This window comes from Eumetopias jubatus, unplaced genomic scaffold (genome assembly GCF_037043125.1).
Source record: "Eumetopias jubatus isolate StellerSeaLion01/CBP00866 unplaced genomic scaffold, mEumJub1_p1.0 scaffold_6, whole genome shotgun sequence".
Taxonomy (NCBI): Eukaryota; Metazoa; Chordata; class Mammalia; order Carnivora; family Otariidae; genus Eumetopias; species Eumetopias jubatus.
Window position 1 is genome coordinate 22,226,824 of NW_028274812.1, and position 21,024 is coordinate 22,247,847.

General features: G+C 38.9%; 1 protein-coding gene across 3 annotated transcripts in view; it reads right to left on the minus strand.

The window, feature by feature from the left end:
• The window catches only part of PHACTR2 (phosphatase and actin regulator 2), a 259,522-nt gene that overhangs the window by 81,193 nt on the left and 157,305 nt on the right, over positions 1 to 21,024 (minus strand). For all 3 annotated transcript variants that reach the window (XM_028121359.2, XM_028121358.2, XM_028121361.2), the window contains exon 2: positions 14,363 to 14,530. In XM_028121359.2, the coding sequence (XP_027977160.1) occupies positions 14,363 to 14,530 (168 nt within the window). The remainder of the gene's footprint in view (positions 1 to 14,362; positions 14,531 to 21,024) is intronic.

The window sequence follows — 21,024 nt, forward strand, 5'->3', positions numbered from 1 at the left end:
AATTGAATTTGCTGTTTAAAATATTTTTAAAAAAGAAATCTTTAGGCTCAGATTGTTTCACTGGTAAATTCTATCAAACATTTAAAGAAGAAATAACACCAATTCTACACAATCTTTTCAAAGAATAGAAAGCACTCATTTTGAGATCAGCACAACATCCTAATACCAAAACCAAAAATAGTACAAGAAAAGAAAACAAGAGACAAATATCACAAATCCTACACAAAATATTATCAAGTAAAATCCAGCAACATAGGAAAAGAATAATACACCACAACTCAATGGGATTTACCTCAGGGATGCAAAACTGATTCAATATTCAAAAATCTATCCGTGTAATCTATCATAACAATGTGGTCCAAAGGAGAAAAACCACAGGGTCATATCAACTGATGCAGAAAGAGCATTTGAGATTTTCAACATTTGTTCATAATAAATACTCCCAGAAAATCAGGAATAAAAGGGAACCTGCTCAACTTGATAAAGTGCATCTGCAAAAAACCTTCAGCTAACACCATACTTAACGAAAGCTTCCCTCTAAGAATGGGAAAGAGACAAGGATGTCCCATTTACCACTCTTATTTACTATTATACTGGAAGTCCTAGTTAGGCAAGAAAAGATATAAAAGACATACAGATTGAAAGGCAGAAATAAAACCATGCCTAATCACAGACGATATAATCATCTACATAGAAAATCCCAAGGAATCTTCACTAAAGCTAATAAATAAATTTAGCAAGGTAGCATGATATAATTGTATTTCTGTAAACTAGCAATGAATAATTGGAAACAGAATTTTTAAAAAAATATATATTTATAATAGTTTTTCAAAAGGAAAGAAATACTTAGGTATAAACCTAATACTGTTTTCCAAACACTTCAAAATGCTAATGAAAGAAATAAAAGAGCTAATTAAATGGATAGACATACCAGTTCACATACTGGGAATGTAACCATAGTAAAGATATCAACTCTACACAAACTGCAATATAGATTTAATGTAATTCCAATAAAAATTCCAGCAGGAAATTTTGAGAATATAAACAATCTGATACCAAAATCTGTATGAAAAGGCAAAGAAACTAGTTAAAACAATTTTAAAAATGAAGAATGAAGTTGGAAATATTACAGTATCTAATTTTCAGACTTATACTAATCAAGATAGCATGATATTGGTGAAGGAATAGACACACAGATTAAGAGAACAGAATAGTGAGTCCAGAAATAAACCTACACAGATGTGAGTCTTAATTTTTGACAAAGACCATGTGGCCAATTAATTTTTGGCAGAGACACAAAGGCAATTCAATGGAGAAAGGATAGTCTTTTCAACAAATGCTCTTGAAAGTTCTTAAAATGACGCCAAAAACATGATCCCGAAAGAAAGAAGTAATAAATTGTATTTCTTAAGAATTAAGACCTTTGCTCTGTAACAGACACTTAAAGAATGAACAAACAAGCTGCAGTCTGGCAAAAAATATCTTTAATAAAATATCTGATAAAGGCATTATATCTAGATTAGGTAAAGTACTCTCAAAACTCAACATTAAGAAGAGAAATAGCTCAATAAAAATTGGCCAGAAGACCTGAACAGATATTTATCAAAGAGAAGTATATGGAAGAAAAATATGGCTTTTGATTTTTAAAATGATACAAAGGTGATTGAACGGGGAAATACCAACAAATGGTATTAAAATAACTGGGCATTCATATGCAAAAATAAACCTTAACCTAAACCTTATACCTTACATAAAAATTAACCCCAAATTGATTGTAAAGGTAAAACATAAAACTATAAAACTTTTAGAAGAAAATACAGAAGAAATTCTTTGTGATCTGAGGTTAGGCAAACAGACACAACACAAAAAACATGACCTATAAAGAATAACTGATAAGCTGAACTTCATCAAAATGATGAACTTTTGTTCCGCAAAAGAGATTAAGAGAATAAAAAGCCAAACTACAGACTGGGAGAAAATATTTGCAATCACATATCCAACAAAGAACTTAAATCCAGAATATATAAAGAACTCTCAAAATTCAACAGTAAGAAAACAAATAACCCAATTATAAAAGAGGCAAAAGACCTGAACGGAACCTTTACCAAAGAGGATACATGGATGGCAGAAATGTACACTAAAAATAGTTGAACATCATTAGCCATTAGGGCAATGCAAATTAAAACTATGATAAAATACTACTACATACCTACTAGAATGGCTAAAATAATAAAGACAGCACATCCGTGTTCACAGCAGCACTATTCACAACAACCAAGAGGTGGAAGGAACCCAAAAGTCTATTGACAGATGAATGGATAAACAAAATGTGGCATATACATACAACAAAATACTGTACAATCATAAAAAGATAGGAAATGCTGACACATGCTTCAATATGAATGAACCTTGAGGATATTTTATGCTGAGTGAAATAAACCAGTCCTAATAGGAAAACTACTGTATGATCCCATCTATGTGAAATATACTAAAGTAGTCACCTTCATACATATAGGAAGTACAATGGTGATTACCAGGAGGTGGGGAACGGGGAGTGGGGAGTTGTTCAATAGGTATAGAGTCTCAGCTCTGTAAGATGAAAAAGTTCTGGAGATCTGTTACATAACACTGTAAATATACTTTACATTTCTGAACTGTACATTTAAAAATGATTTAGACAGTACATTTTGATAGGTCTTTTTATGATAATAAAAAATAATAATGACAATATCAAGTGCTGACAAGGATACGGAGCAATTGGAACCTTCCTACATTGCTGGTAAGGAATGCAGAACTCTAGAAAATAGTCTGTGGCAGTTATTTATAAAGTTAAACATGCCTTTAGTGTATGACTCAAAAATCTCACTCCTACATGTTTTCCCTAGAGAAATGCAAACTTTGTTCACACAAAAGCCTGTATGTGAATATTTTTTTTAAAGGTTTTATTTATTTATTTGACAGAGAGAGACAGCCAGAGAGAGAACACAAGCAGGGTAAGTGGGAGAGAGAGAGAAGCAGGCTTCCTGCCGAGCAGGGAGCCCGATGCGGGGCTCGATCCCAGGATCCTGGGATCATGACCTGAGCCGAAGGCAGACGCTTAACGACTGAGCCACCCAGGCGCCCCTGTATGTGAATATTTATAATAGCTCTCTTCATAATCACCCCGAACTGGAAACAATCTACGTCCTTCAACAGGCGAATGGATAAACGAACAGGGTACATCCACAGCACAGAGTATCAACCAACAATGGAAAGGAGCGACTCGTACACACAACATCCCAGATGACTCTCAAGGGTGAAATGGTGAGTGAAGAAAGTCTCAAAACATTTCATACTGAATGATTTCAATTTTTATGATGTCCTTGAGACAACAAAATGATCGTGAAGAGCAGAACAGTGGTTGCCAGAAGTTAGGAGCTGGGGAGGTGGTCAAGGGAAGGGGGGGTATGACTGTAAGAGGATGGGGCGGGAGGACTGGGGGGGGGTGGATCTGGGACATATCCTGATAATGGTGGTAGTTACACAAAACATACCTATGTTAAAATTCACAGAACTACACACACACACACACACACACACTCCCCTTAAAGTAAAAAATACCAGAGTGGTGAATGACCAAGAAATGACCTCTTTTGGGAAAGTCATGATCACAAATGCAGTAATAGTGAACTAGTTAGTAGTTCCTTTTTATATTTGCCTCCAACCTAAGCCAAACACAACTCCTACTTCTAAGAAAATCTCAGGCGTCCAGCGTCAAGAGTTGTCAGGAACGGCAGCTACATTTGTCTGTGGACTATATAGGCTCATTCGCCCATGGCCACAGTCAAAAAGAGAGGCAAGGCAGAGAAAAGGTTTGGAAAAATCAAAACCTATTTGTGTTCTCTGAAAGGACTAAGGTTTGACACAGCAAGCACAGACCAGTGCTCAGTGAAAAGCTTCATTCCTAGGGCCCCGCTTTGCTGGGGGAAGTTTACAGGAAATGTTTCCAAAGGGGCTGCCAAAAACAGCCACAGGTAACCTGGAGGCTATGAGGTCTGGACCATGCAAAAACCATTCCAGTGATCTCTAGCTGTGACCTCTGCTTTTCTTCCTCAGAGAGAAGCCACCAATAGGCGAGCTATCAACATAAACCAGTTCCCCCTGCCACTCCACAACGTGAAGGTAAAAGGAGTTGGGGAACATCTCTCTTTGCTCTGATCTGGAAGAGGTACAAGATAAGTACAAGGAATGGAAAAACGGTAGAGTTAAGGAAGGCACAAAGAGAAATGTTTTGAGGAAGAAAAGAGGAATCAAAACTGTAGTTAAGAGGTTGACAGGAGAAAAACGGGGAACCCAGAGAGGGAAAGGCTGACGTGTGATGTGGACAGCTGAGAAGAACAGTACACCCGAGACACTAAAGGACAAGCTTCACAAGCCTCGAGAAACTTGCCCCTTTGTTAACTACTGTATCCTTGGAGCACTGAAGAGCATGTAGGCTCACAGTAGGAGGTCGGTGAGTATGTGCTGTGTGAATGAACAACAAGGAAGGCTCAGCAGGGCCGGCAGGAAGAGTCACACAGTGGTCACCGAGGAGCTCTTACTGATGTGTGAGCTCAGGATGGCACCTCACGGAGACCGGGGTGGCTCCTCCGAAGAAAAGCTGTCTTCTCATAATATGTTTCTTAAGACCTGAAGGAGGCCATGCCGAGACTCCTCAAACCCTACTCTACTGATTTTTAACAAGAATAATTGTCTTCCCCAGAAGCAACTGGATAGTCCATCCAGTCAGAGGTTCTGAGGAGGAAACAGAAAGGTGTGGAAGGCCGGGGGTGGTATTCTAACCTTCTGGCTGAAATCATGACATACGAAGAGTGGAGTGGACAACCGAAGGGAGTAGCTACTGGAACTGATGGTGTCAAATCAAGGTCTGGTTTTCTAGACCTTAAATTCTATACAGTAATGCCAGGCCTGTGAGGCCCATTCCATGGAAAAAGGAGTGATATGCCAGGTGGAGACTGGATTGGCCTAGTGAAGAGGACCTTAAAGCTGAGTTAGAGAGGGAGGAAAACACTCAGATAACGGTCTAAAATCAGGTCCCATGGAAGACAGCAGCTAGGACAGAAGACACAGCAGCAGAGATTTCTGGTGCTTTCAGAGAAAATAGCATCCCAGAAGTGTGGGCACAATATGAATGGATGCAGAGGCAGAGAAGTACTACAGAAAGGAGATCGGGGGTGTCAACCCAGGAAAATAACTCTTTGAGATGTGGTGGGGCAGGATTCCTGATAACTTGAAAGAGTCAGATCTGATCCAAGGGGGAGGCCTAATGTCAGCAGGGAGCACAGCCAGCGGGACCCTGTCAGGGAAACATACCCAGCTGAGGGAGACACATGGTGGAGAATATGTAGAAGTGGGTACCCAGAAAGGACACACACAGCACATTGTTGGAAGGGGGTAAAATGGATCACCCAGTTTGGAGGACTTGGCTGTTTTTCTACACATAGAACATTAAGTGAGCAAAAGATATTTCACTCCTACTGACAAATTCTTATCATTTTAATAACAAGATGAATTCCTATTGCAGATGCAATTCTAAATATAAAAAACATGGTTGATGAAGTGCAATCATAAGAATCTGGGGGGAAGTCATGGTGTTATCTTGGCATTAAAATGGCTAAGAAAGGGAACGTGAAGTCTGGTACACTGTGGGCTCTGTGAGAGCAGGGACCTCGTCAGGCTTGTTCATCACTGTGTCCTCAGAACATACTGCCTTGGGCCTGGTACTCAAGAAAAATGTACTGAATAATCTAGACAATTTAATATGGCCCCATGGTGAGAAACTCTGAACTGAGAACACATCAAGGGGATGAAAAAACTTTCTGAAAAGATGGAAGGACCATCACATAACACTGTGATTTGGAGACATGTATGTGTATATATATATATTAGTGCCAGGGCAGAGCTAGAAAAATTGGAGAGAATCTGTTTCAGCTCAATGTAAAAGAAACTTTCCTCAATAATTAGAGCGAGAAATCAGGAGCTCAGAAGTGGAATGATTACATGTTGTCAGGTTTGCTGGAGACAGTGGACATTCCTGCCTTGGGGACAGACCCAGATGAAAGGTATAGTACTCTACAGCCCTCAAATTCTCAATTTCCAATCGAAAATTCAGAAGCTATTTTCCTAGAGTTTCAGTAAGTAGTGTTTGGCTGTATGTGAACACATTTTAATAGTGCCCAGCTTCAGGTGCATTGTGGACCAAAGTGAATTTTGTAAATTAATTTGGGAATATACTTGTCATTCCAAGTAATCTAACAAATCAGTATTGCAAACACCACTAGCATGTGAGTTAGGGACTGTTTACCCACAGAGGCAATCATACATTATTGTTTCATTTTATAAAAGCATTCTCTGCAGGACTTGATACTCAAATCCACCAAAACACCAACATATGAGGGATTCTACACTCGGACTCCATGAAGCTGGATTTCTGATGCCCTGTCAAAATCTGGCTCCTAAATTCTAACTTAAGAAAGGAAGCCATAACCAAACATTTATATTACAGAGTTAAATTCCCTTCCTGGATTCCTGGCTTCTCTCCTAGAATTGTATAGAGTAAAATGACATGATTTGTTAGGAGCCACGGTGCTAGCAACAGATATCAGGATTAACAACCATGAGGTTCATGAATGTGAGATATTTTAATCATTAAGAGATTGGATAAAGTTTATAATGAACTACATTCAGTAAATTGACACCACTGTTAGATAGAAGGAAATCCATGGTCTAACACATGTGACTACTTAATAGGATTTCCCTGAGTACTTTTCTTTCCCTCTCTCCTGTCTTTGTTCAAATGTTGTTTTCCTAGTAAAGTTTCTCTGACCACCACATCTTAAATTGTAACTTACTTCCTATATTCCCTATTTCTTGCTTTATGTTTTTTCTTCTCATTTTCTAACGTTGGGAGTTGACTTTCTGCCTCCTATCCCTACTAGAATATAAACCTCATAAGGGAAGGCCGTATTGTCTCTTTTGTTCTCTGCTGTATCACTAGAGTCTATAACAGTACCTGAAACATAGTAGGTGTGGATGCTCAGTAAACATCTGTTGAGAAGACAAAGGAGTGTTGTCTAATGTATAAGCAAGGAGTGCTATGTGGACCTGGTTGTGCTGTGTGGTCTTTGGCTGATTATGTAACTTCCTTCTGCTATAGTAAATCGGGAAAGGGAGAGATTCTCTTCCCTTCCTCCAAGATGGTGTTAGGGTGAATGATACACGAAAGTACTTCCATCTTCTTTGTGGAACAAGACAGATGAAACCAAAATGCTATTGTTTATTATGCAATCAGACCAGTCCTTAACAAATATCACCCTATGCAAATCTTCTAACTTTGCCCTACTTTCTAGATAAAGAAAATAATCCCACGCAGGAACATTATGCCTCTAGGGTTAGAGAGAACATGATCTTTAATAGGACCAAACAATTTTGACCCTTGTCAACCATTTTTCTATGCATACACTGCTAAAATTAGGCAGGTAAGTAGAATCAAAATTATTCTTCAGACCAAATCCTTCTCACAGCAAAAACTCTAGTATATGAAGCAAACCCACATAGTAGAATCACCTTTCAGTGATCAATCCTTAGTGATCCGGGTATGAAGTTATCTTCTAGAGATACAACATAGTGTAATGGTCAAAAGTACTGGCTGGGCACTACACTGCTTGGGTTCAGATATCGTGTTTGCCTCCTACCAGGTATGCGACCGCGGGCAAGTCATTTGAATTTTCCGACCTTAGTGTCCTCATCAGTAAAACTGAGATAACAGTAGCACTGAAACTTCATAAACTTTGATGATTAAATGAGTTAATGTGAATAAAGTTCTTGGAGCAGAACCTGGCATATGATAGCATTCAGTAAAAATCAGACATTATTATTAGGGAGTGCAGAGTACCAGTAAATTAAAGTTTTTACCAGAGGACTCTCTACAAATCACTCTGATTCTTAGAATGCTGATAACTTGCAACAATGTTATCTAAAAATCTAGGCAGGCATTCCTTCTGCATTACTAACAACACAAATAAAAAAGTCATGATTATAATGAAGATAAATGTCCGTATAACTTTCTTTTAAAATAGGGGCAAAGATAGGAAAGAGAAATTTTCCCTAATTATTTTGTTGGCTTCTTAATAGTTGTACATGGTTGCAATTTTGAGTACATGTTTTTGGTTAGTATTTTAATTTATTGTCTTTCTCTTTCCCATTATGATTTTTCAATCTTTAATTTCTTTTACAAAGTCCTAAAGCACCCAGTGCTGCATTTTTAGTTATAGTGGATATTCAATAAATAAGCAATTCAAGGCATATTTAAATGTACATATTGGGGGGCGCCTGGGTGGTTCAGTTGGTTAAGTGTCTGACTCTTGATTTTGGCTCAGGTCATGATCTCAGGGTTGTGAGATCGAGCCCACCATCGGGGTCTGTGCTGGGCGTGGAGCCTGCTTAAGATTCTCTCTCACTTTCTCCCTCTGCCTCTCCCCCGCTCATGCTTGAGCCCTTTTTCTCTCTTAAAAAACGTACATACGAGGTATAAATTATTATATAAAGTACTTTCTGAAGTGGGGCAAAAGTGAATGAGATAGTCTCTGACCTTCAATATTTTACATAGCAAATTAGAAGCAGACACATAAACCAGAAAAGTCAAAGTGTACATATCCTAACAGAATTACAAGCAAAGGAGGGGAAGTTCCTACTCAGTTGATACAGAATCAAGGTTAAGAATATCTTCAGGAAGGGTCAGTCAGTTAAGCATCTGCTTTTGCCTCAGGGTCATGATCTCAGGGTCCTGGGATCCAGCCTGCATCAGGCTCCCTGTTCAGTGGAGCGTCCCACCCCTGCTCATGCTCTCTCTCTCTCAAATAAATGAATAAAATCTTAAAAAAAAAAAAAGAGTATCTTCAGGAAAGGGGTGCCTTGGTGGCTGTCAGTTGGGCATCCAATTCTTATCACAGCTCAAGTCTTGATCTCAAGGACATGAGATCAAGACCCACATTGGGCTCCACACTAGGCATGGAGCCTACTTAAAAAAAAGAGTATCTTCAGGAAAGAAGAGATATGTCATGACCCTTGCATGACATGGTATCTCCCCAGGTGTAGCTGTAAGACGATGATGCTCAGAGCAAGAAAGAAGAAAGGAAGACAAGCTTGGGGACAAGAAGGCTTAGGGGCATGCTCAGTAAGTGGTGACCCTGTGTGACTGAAATGCAATGTAAGTGACCGACAGGGAAATGACAGGAAAGGTCAGTGTGGGTTACACTGAGGAGAGCTTAAGAGTCTGGAATTCACTTAGGAAACAATGTGGGGTCAGTCACCCTTTAAGCCAAGGACCAACAGGACCAAAGTTCCACCTGAAGAGATTCCCTCACAGTGGTATCTAAGATGAGCTAGAGGAGAGAGGGTAGGGATGGGGAGTTTGCCTACGTATTTCTCCAAATCCACAATAATCCTTGTTCTTTCTGGTCACCCAGCTCTTCGGTTGTACCATTTTAGCAACAGGAGCTCCAGCACTTGAGGTTTGGGGTCTAAGGGGACCACTCCCCCAAACCCATTCCCTGTGTTCCACTTCATACAGCAAGTTTCTGTCCTGAATCCTTTGGTAACTTCCTGTCCTAGTTCCCAGCTCTATTCCCTGGTTCCTTAAAAAAAAAAAAAAAAAAAAAGGAGAGGGGCTCTGTTTGAGTCTTTCTGATTCCTGTACCAGGCACCATCTGCTCATGAGCACTACCACCTAAGGAATTCAGAATACCCTGGCTACTAAGGTCTACCTGGATTTCCCTCTCTCACTTACCTGGATGCTCTCCTATTTTACCCTGTCGGGCAGAACACAACCCATTGCTCTATTTGCCTGGCCTGAGATTTGGAAAGTTGTCATCTTGGTTACTCTGGGGTTCCTGACAGCCTCTGGCATCCTGAACCTTCGCTGTCAGCCTCACCAGCTAGGTCAGGCTCTCCTGTGGGCAGATTTACTACCAGAACCTCACCTCTCCCTACCTTCTCTAGCATTCTCTAGCTTTCTATAGCTGGTACAGCTAATACCTAAATATAACCAAGAGGCTACCTGCAATAATAGAGTGATAAGGACCAGATAATGGGGACTGAGAAGAAAGGCTAATGTTAGAGATCCTGTACCAGAAGAAAACACATGAAAGGTTTTAGGAACTAATGGAATGTAGAAGATGGTAAGAGGCAAGGAAGAGTCAAAGGACTCTATGGTTCCAAGTCTGGATGCCAAATAAAGCCATGTCTGCAACAGCATGGATAGCTGGGACTGGCAAGGGATCTGTTTTGCTTTGGAATGGATTTTGTACATAGTACTTTTCCACTCTCTCTTCCCTCACTCTGTGCTCATTCATAGCATTTACCTCTCTAGAATGAAAGCTCCAGGAGGGCAGGAACCTTGCTCGCTCACTCACTCCAGAATACCGGACGCCAGAACAATACTTGCATGCATCACGTTTTCAGTGCAGATATATGTAGACCTTAGGAATGGATTTTGAGTTAACATGCACTCCTTAGGCATTGCTACTCATCAAGTGTTTGGGTAGAAGTGCCTAGGTCTTGGGTGGAGACTTGGCTTGAGAGATGTGGGTACTGAGAAGAGATGGCATGATGAGAAAGAGCACAGTCAAAGAAAGGGAAGGGCTAAGACACATAGCAAACTCCCTCAAAGGTTTAGGGGACAGGAGAAGGGGGAAAGAGGAGGCAAAAGGCAGCAAGAAAAGTCAAAGACAACCAAGATAATGACATCTTTTGTAAATCAAGGAAAGACTAACCAGCGATGGCAAATGCTGCAGAGGTTGGGATGGATGAAAATGAGAGAGTGACTCTGAATTTCCCGATTGGGAGGCTTGGAGTGTCATCAGTGGAGTGCTGGATGCAGGCAGAGATGGCAGAGGGAGAGGAATGTTAGTGTGGAGAGGATGTGGAAGCAGTGACATAGGCTGGATTTTCAAGATGTTTGGTCTTGATGGCAACAGACTGCAGAAGTTGGAGGAACAAGTGTTAATTTAGACAGGGGATTTGTTTGTATTCTTATCTTTGGGGAGATGGAAATATATTTAAGGATCCAGAGGGAGGAACCTCAGCCACTACACACATGGCACCCCCACCCCCCAAAAAAGAAAGAAAAAAACCAGGAAGAAATAATTATGTAGGAAAAGAAGTGTAAATAACATTTTGAGTTCTAAAGACACAGAAGGGAAGTGACTGAGAGCAAAGGTGGGACCAGAGAAGGGCCCTCGAGCTCAGGAGATGAAGAGGGAAGAAAAGAGGCCCTGGGGGAAAGTAAGTGGAAAGAAGACTGCTCTCCTGCCCCAGAATCCAAGAGTCTGTGGACCAGCCTACACAGAGCTGAAGAGACAGGTAACTTCCCACTTTCAAACAAGGCCAGAGAACTTGAAGTTGGGGCCTAGGCCCAGCCTGACTTATAGGACAAGATGGCCTTCCAAAATATAGTTGGCTCAAGGACTACCAAAGCAAGCAGAGGACAAGACACTTCTCTCTCTCTCTCTCTCTCTCCCCCCTTTTTTTTTTTATATTTTTATCTTTAAGTAATCTCTACACCCAATGTGGGGCTTGAATTCATATCCTGAGATCAAGACTCACATGCTCCACCAACTAGGATCCTTCTTAATTACCACCACCACGGTAAACATATGAGTACAATGGCATTGATTACGATGGCATTAGTAAATCAGTGTTGCATCCTCTCTGTTACCAATTAAAAATTCCTACAACAGAAACCCAGACTAGGAAAAGCAGCATTAATCACTAGGTAGTGGAACGCAGTAGATTCATAGCCATGTGACTATAACGCCAGGAGTTTAGGGGAAGGAAAAACAAAGATTTACTTTTCTTGGAAGAAATGCATCTTCTTTCAGATCCCAACATATTGTGGGATGTGCCTAAGGTGTACTTTATAGTATGCCAGACAGCACATGGCCTTGGTCACATCCAAACAACTAGAGTTCACTGTTTGAGACAATTTATTAAAGAAGAAAATACCTTTCTCTTGGTTATTTCCAAATGCATCAGTTTTCCCCTAGACGTGACATCTTTCCTCAATGTGAATAAAACATCTGTTACAGCATTTTGTGCCTCCCTTTATTTTAGGCTTTACTGATACACTTCATAAAGCTCAGCAGAAATTTAAGCCTTAAAATAAGCATATATATAAGGTAACAACAAAGTATTTTATAATGGGACACTTGATAACATCTTATGAAATTCAAGTAAGACATTAAGATGGGTTTAGAAAGAAATGACACAAATGTAGCAGATAAATTCACAAAGAATTGTTAACATATCTCCTTGGCTTGTCTTTATTCTGTTATGTCACAATTTTGATGCAAAGAAAACAGACATCTAATAACTTTTTCAGGTTGTTAATGTAGTTTGGTAGTCTTTAGGAACTAGGGATATAGCACCCACAAATAACTCCTTGGAGCTAAACTTATATAAAATCCTGTGTGAATCTGAAAAGAAAACAGAATAGAAAGATGGCTAGGCTTTCCTCAACAAATATGGGATAACATAAAATAACACTTAATGCTGTTTAAAATGAATTTTCTTAAATATTCAGGGTTACAGCCTGAATATTAAAAAGAGATGACAAGGAAAAGTGAAGGAGAATTTCTTTGTGGCTGTCTTTTCTACATTAGGGAGAGAGAAGTTAGCAGCCAAGATTCAAGTAAAGGGCAAGCTAGACAAGTGAGGAGACTTTCATCCTCCCTTCTCAATATCTTCTTACTGGCACTGTCCAGAGCCCTACTCCCATCTTGGGTAGCCATGGCAACCCGAAGGGCCAGATTCTCTCAATGCTTAGGGAAACATGAGAGGGGGACACTTAAGAAGACCGGTGTGGTTCCATTCACAACTGAAGAATAAGGGAGAACAAGATGTCCAGCCAGGGATTAGGAGTCAAGGACTGACAACAGAATCTGGAACTGAAAGCACCTTAGAATTCAACTCATTCAACTCTGATCTGACTTGCTCAAGGTCACGTGGTACCTGGGTGGCAAGGACACTACCAGAACTCAGATGTCCTCACTCAGCACAGCACTCTGTCCACTGCCCACTGTTTCTAATCCAAGAAGCCAATTAGAAACTACAGAAAATGTAATAACAAAGCTATTGTTATTTCCCCTTAAGCCAAGTCTCTTTTTTCCCCCCTCTCTTTTCATTATAGAAATTTTCCAATACCTCCACGTAGAGACGTGAGAATAATAAATAACCTGTACCCATCGCCAAGCTTAAGCAATTACCAACTTGTGGCCAATCTTCTTTCATCTACACTCACCCCCACCTCCAGGATTTTGAAACAAATCCCAGATATGGTATTATTATTTCTTTTTTAAACATTAAATGCTCAAAGAAGTTATATAGCTGCAAATGCATCAGAAGCAATTTGTTAGGATGCTTTGGTGTCCCTATTCCATACCTTTGTGCTATGTGAGGTATTTTCTATTTTATTTCACAGCTCTAGAACTAAAGGCCAGCTCCTATGTCAGCACAGGCCAGTAAGATATGCTCTGTGACCCTGCACATACACTGACAATATTAACCTTGGTGCAATGAGGAATTTTGATGAAGTGGTTGTATTAGACAATAAGCATAGAGAACGTTGAACTTATATCAAGAGATAAATGCTTTTCTACCTTAAAGGTAATATCACTGATGCCAGACACTTGTTTAAATTGGGCTTCATTTGGGCCTGAGGTTTAAAGCCAATTTCTTCCCGGAGTCCATATGAAAGGTACTAAATAATATAATTCTTAAAGTTTAACAAATCCACAAAATAATAAAGATAAATTTTCACACCAATAGTGTTATGACTCCCTCAGGACAGAAACCATTTATTTGTCTTAAAGGCATGATGGAAATTTTAAAATTTAACAATAAAATATAGCAACACTTTTCCTTCAAACAGCCATTTACATTTTGCCCACAAAACAAGTACATTCAAAAAAGACATTCAAAAAGTTTTTAAATTAAAAATAGGATTGTGCTACTGAAACTAAGTAGATAGATAATATTGTGTGTGTGGGAATGGATATTTCAGCTACAATGTTGACAAGTAACATTTTCCCTTCTAATTTTCTATTTCACCTTCCTTCACCTTCCCCTCCCTCCACACTAGTTTTCCATATGAATTTACAAGTATATAGTTAAAAATAAGAATATATCAGAAAGTCAGTGAGTGGAAAAGGAGGCAAATGTCAAATATGGACTTTTTTCTGGGGAAAAAAAAAGCCCTACAAGACACAATTTTTTATCTTTTAAAAATTTAACAACTTATCGTCTAGCAAAGTTATGATATTCATACCTGCTGAGGTTTCTCTAAATTTGTCACTGGTCTTCTTTTTCCTCCATTTCCAAGGCTTAAAGATTTTACCGATGGTGGAGAGTTTCCCCTTTCTCTTGAAGGGAGGTGTTTGCGAGCCTGCTGTTGGGCCATCTGAATTTGCTACAGATGCTTTGTCCAGTCCATCAACTGTATAAAGAAAAATAAAGTCAGAGAAAAGCTGTAATAAAAAGTTTGAGACAACATCGTCTGGTTCTTCCTGCACTTTAATAGCAAGTATGACCACTTTAATTGGAATCTCATGTAAAGTTTATTTTGTCCCACTCCCCAGCTGGTAGAACTCCCCTAATATCAATCAGTAAATCAATCAATCAGAAATTACAGTCCACTTAGATAATCATTTTGGGAAAATAGAAAAGAAGCAAGAGACTTACATAATAGGTAGGGCCAGACAAATAAGGGTCTGTGAAACACAGCTGAATCCATCTGCAGCAACTACATCACTAGTTTGTGGAGGAACAGAGTATTCTAAGTATTCCTGAAATAGGATGTTCCTCCAGAGGCAAGTATAGCATTCTCAGTAATGAATGTTACAGTTATGGTGTAGTTAAAACCATTGTTTCTCCTTTGCAAAATAAAATGTAGTGCCAAGAAGCTAAATTCTAATTTTTACAATACTAAAACTATCTTTTGCTTCTATTTAAAAAGAAAGTTTTCAGCTTCCCAATAAACTGATAATTTTCACTAATAATAAGAAATGTGTGGAAAATGTGGGTATTGTGTGTGATAGAACATATCTTTAGTGCCTTAATCAACTTATTAATCAGAGAAAGGCCCAAAACCTTAAGTTGCCTTGCATTATGTTCAAAACAGAAGGTAGACAATGATGACTTATGTTATTCCTACTATTAAATGGTAATGGCAAAAAACTGGAAGCAGCCCAGAATGGATAAACCATGGTATTGTTCATGCAATGAAATAACACTCAGCAATAATGATACCCTCCCCAATACATACAACAACATGAATGCCTCTAAAAAACACTGTGCTGAAAAAAAGCCAGGCACAACGGAATACATACGTGTGGTTCTATTTATATGAAGGTCTAGAGGAGCCAAAATGAATTTATGATAATAGCAAAAAAAGAAAGAAAATCAGAACAGTAGGGACTTCTTGGAATGAGATGGAAGTAAACATTAGTTGAGAAGGGGCTTGAAGGGAACTTACTAGGGTGACTGAAATTATCTCAATAAGGGATAGATCATACACAACTCATCAAATGGTATTTATGATATCATGTATTTTACTTCATGTAAAATTTACCTTTAAAAAAACCATAAATAAATAGTGATTTTGCATGCAATTAATGATATGCATGCTGATGTGTTTAGGGGTGAAGTGTACTGATGTCCAACAAAAATAATTAATGGACAGACAGATGGAATGGGCAGATGGATAAATATAATAAAGTAAATAAAACTTATACTCAAAAAAAATATAGCAAAAAGTTAAGTGTTAAATCTCAGGGTGGATATGTGGTGATTAACTGTGTAATTCTTCCGTCTTCAAAACTTTCATAAGAAAATACTGGGAAAAACAAAACAAAAGAAAAACTGAATGGCAAGGACTTTCGCTTGCAGGAAAATGGAGCAGACTTATTTCCTATTCCTCCTGCTAAATAGAACTTAAAAACCCTGGATGTTAAATATAAACGAAGCATAAGAAGACTCAGCAAAGTGAAAAGAAAGTAGACCACCCTGAGACTTCAGGACCCAAGAAACAACATGAAGGTGAGATTCCTGGGTTTTCTTTTTGTCTCCTTTATACCAGACTTGTAGCTGAAGTGGTCACCAACCTGGAGACACCATGAGGCATAGACCAAAATAGCCTCAACAAAAGCCTGTTCTCCAGCCAAAAGAGCAAGAAAGGGACAGCCTAGCAAGATGAAAAACCTTTAGACAATAACTGCTCTACTCCAGCCAAATACCACAAGAGAAACTACCACCATGAATGCCAGCAAAGGCTGAGTGGGGTAGACTAGATGTCTACCCTCATGAAGTTGTAACAAGAAGCCCCAACTTCCCTGTCAGAGAATTCAAGGAAGAGCAAGGAGGGAGTTGGGACCTTCATGCCCACCAGCTGGTAATGAATCATCCTCTACAGTGTCAGTAGAGACCACATGGGAGCCTGGCTGTCCACCCCTACCCAGCAGTAATGAGGGTTCTCTCCTCCTCCATCCCCATAAATATTGGGGTGGTATCAAACCAATGCCCAGTGGGAACAAGACCACCCCTATCCACTGTGGTATCATTGGAGACCATGCAGGGATCTGGAAATACCATTATACCCAAGAGTAATGAGGCGCATTCCCTGCCCCCATTTCCACCATAAGGTATCAACAGAGGATGAGTGGGGAACCTGGATTTTTACCTCTACCTGGCAGTAATGAGGCAGTACCCTTCCTTCCAATGCTGGAGATGTGGCAGACATAGCCAGTTCAAAAAAAAACAACAACAAAACAAAACAAAAAGAAGGATTCAATAAGATTTTGAGTCCTATAGCATAATATAAAAATGTCTACATCTCAATCAAAAATCACTTGACATACCAGAACTAGAAAAATCTTAAACTGAAGGAAAAAATACAATCAATATACACTAATACCTAAATCCTTATGAGCTCCTTCCAAATAAGAAGGATAAATGCCATTCTTCCCTCTAGTGATGCCTATTCTAGTTTCAGATAGAAATGCAAATCCTGCAGTGACTGTTTCTTCCATATATGGTTTCTGACCCTATTTTACCCTGCCCATATGGACAGGGTATAGGCAGAGAGAAATATAGGACAGACTGATTTTGAAGCTAAGCCAGAGTGAAAATATAAAATCCTGATTTACTTTACTTCCACTCTTCTCCAACTACCTTACTCAAACAAGGGGCAAACCTAAGGAGGCACTGAGTGTCTGGTGTTTCTTCTTTTTTGAGATTTTATGCTGAAGGGCTTAATTTTGAACAATTTAAATGTTGTGAAAGATATAAGGGCTGACTATTACACACATAGGAATGAGGGTTTCTACCTCAAATTCATCTCTGTGGCTATAGACATACATCTACTTCTTTTCTCTCAAGCCACATATCCAGTTCCTTGACACTCCATAAAAATTCTGCTTTTGATCCAAACTACTTAAGAATAATCTACTTTTTCTCCTGAAAACAAAAATAAACAAAACAAAAAGTAAGTAATTCTCTAGGTGACAGATGGGGAGACTGAGTGAGTGAAGAATTAAAGCCTTAATGTTAAATTCATAGCTGTATAAGAAATTAAGTGCCATTATCTTTATTATGCATCTACCGTTCTAGTCTTTATCTCTGCTCTGGAAAGGGCCTGGGCCAGTGCCAATGACCAGAGCAGTGCATACACATACATATCTTTTTTCTGACTGAATAAATTCATCTGTAATTTTGTAATTGTTGGGTTAGTAAAACAAACTACACTTCCAATTAGGAACCATATGTTGGCACAGTTGGCCACATTGCCATTGTACTTCTATTAAATCATGAATGTGTAGGGGATTTTCATCTGCTTTTGAGTAGTATGAACAGAATATAAACTCTCTTCTCTCCTCCAAACACCTAGGAGACTGCCAGTTCCATTGGTACATCTATAATTTTTCTTTTGAACAACTTACCATTAAAATCAGTTTGAAACTTAATAACAAAATTTTTCACAGGTCTCCTGAATCTTGCATTTACATGCAGATGAGAACAAACTGCTAGGTAAATCCCAGATGAAAGTCTAAATTTCCTGTTTTAAAAGGTTAATTTTGATTGACTTTCATGTTTTGAAAAGTAACCTGTCCTTCATCAGAAGTTTCTTTTTCACACTTGAGATCAACATTTTAAAATATTTATGTATTTTACAGTTTTTATGTTTTCCAGTATAAGTCTGCCACTTTCCCCTTTAAAGGCCACAGAACTTTAGAGCAACGTTTAGGGAAGATTTGACTGTATTTCCTATACTGACTTGAGGCCTCTCTCAACTGAAAAATGCCTTCATATACATACTATCATATATAGGGGCATACATTTCTGGACACAGAACCAAGTAGGCAACAAGATCAGAATAAACTCAAGCTCTGAGCCATCGCAGATGAGACCGGATAATGGTTTCCAAGGAAGCCAAGTGGCTATCCTTGTTCTGAGTTCACTAATGGAGATCCTTACTCTCTTGCTAATCAGAGTTTACTTTGGGTTGTATCAAATCTCTTCCTTTTGGGGGGTAAGATGAATCATCACTGGACAGGAAAAGAAAAGGAACAGAAAAATCAAGGTGTGTGGCATTACATGAGAGCATGAGTTAATTCTGAAACTGCTATCCATGTACATTGGGATAGAATAAATAAGTAAACGGACAGTTGATGTTGGAAGCCAGGTTTCTCACTGCTGGAAAGGGAGCTTATTGATAAGCAAGGGGGGGTTGCTAGAATGATCCATACGGCACTGTATTAGGGTTGGAAATGTCATAATGAACTCATGTTTGGCCAGACAGATAGACAGACAGAAAGAGAGAGAGAGGGAGAGAGAGAGAGAGAGAGAGAGATAGATGATAGATGATAGATAGATAGATAGATAGATAGATAGATATGCGTGTACATACAGCTCAGTATACACACATGTATTTCCTAGTTCTGTTCATTCAGAAAGCCTAGAAGCAGCAATACCCCAAGTGAGCACACTGGCACTCAGTTCTTGGTTTCTAACAGGGCTCTTCAAAGAAAAGGAATCAGATCTCTACTGAAATGGCTGCTTCCAGGGCTAGGGCAGGGAAAATACTAGATGAGCCGGGAGCATGTTACAGTGCCATAAAGTAAGCAAGGGCTCAAAACACATACTGATGGGAGTATGTCAAAGTCACACAGGAGCCAACTGAAAGAGTCCCAATGGCCAAAGCTGGAACAACTTGAGCAACAAAATAAATAAAGTGGTATTAGATGATAATCCAAAGTATAAAATTAATATATACAATACTGATAAATATTGAATACTGATATAGACAATATTACATTGATATGAATATTGAATGGTTAATAATATAATACTAATAAGGATAAATATTGAATAATTAAATAAATGTGGGAAAACAAATTTGTACAGAAGAACTACAAATAATTTATATAAGCACTCCATCTCAAGGGAGTAGAGCTGAACTCCCCACTCCTTAAATGTGGGCTACGCATTGGGACTTCCTTCCAAGGACTGCAACATAAAATGGAGGGGGAGGAGTGACCTTACAGAGGAGAAAATTGACAAACACTACCTCAGCTAAGTGATCTTCATTAATTTCATCAGTAGTAAGTCATGTTGATCATATGTACCCTTGAAATGATGGATGAGAATCATACTTCAAAACTCATAACCCTGCTGTAACCATGAGAAAAACATCAGACAAAACCAAAATGAGGGACATTTACAAATTACCTGACCAATACACCTCAAACTGTCAAGGTCATTAAAAACAAGGAAAGTCTAAGAAACAATCAGAGACCAGGGGAGGCTAAGGAGACATGATAAATAAATGCAATGTGGTATCCTGGATACCACCTGAAACAACAACAAAAAAGAGCATTTGGGGAAAATGAGGGAAACCCTAATAAACTATGGAATTTAGTTAACAGTAATGCACCAATGCCCTGTTCTTTGGTTGTAACAAATGTATTATACTCATACATGAGATGAACAACAGGAGAAAGTAAGTAGGGGGTATATGAGAACTCTCTGTACTATTTTTGCAACTTTTCTACAAATCTAAAACTATCTTAAAATTAAGAATTCATGTGTATAAATGTGGCATTGGCTAGCATGAAGGTGCATGAGGATGAGGATTTAGGAGGTTCTTAGGGGTGAGGATATCAGCTGTAGGGAGACCTCAGGGAGTACTGCTTTTACCAACAGTAAACATTTCTGCTCAAAGAGGTTTTGGGAAGTTAATATGCTTTAGAATTGCCCATATTTCTCTCTAAAATCTCTTTTAAACAATATTTTCAATTCCTAGTATTTTATCACCAAGAGATATTTATAGGTCATCAAATTGCTATTTCAGCACTTTTTAGCACATGATAGACCCAAATAAGGTAATTGACATTCAACATCTTTCAAAAGTGTAGATAATGGGCCTTGAAAAATGGTGTCAGAAAGTATTCACTCAGTTACTGTGAGGCTGTACAGAGAGAGTTGATCCGAACATACCCCCAATACTCTCTCTCCCTCTTTCTCCCTCTCTCTCTCTCTCTCTCACCATGCCAGGATTAGTATCATGTACTGCTGACACAGAATGACAAACCTGGGAATAAAAAAGGTTTCTTGTTCTTTATTTTTAAGTCATTGAAGCTTAACTGTTTTCAATAATAGAATTTTATTTGGGAATCAAAGTAAATTTAAAGGACTGAAGCTTATTTCATGACAACTGAGGACGCATTTCCTATCTCAACCATTTTTTTCCCCTGCACTCATGGGGATGGAAGAGTGAATGGCACAATTCAGGTACAGAAATCCCATAGCTCATGCCAGTGTGAAAGGTCTGATGAACAGTACCCAGCAATGAACTAGCCACTGACCCACCTTGTGTTTCATTCTCTCCTCAAAGTGGAAATTAGTGAGCACTTTATCAACAGCAGAACTGATAAT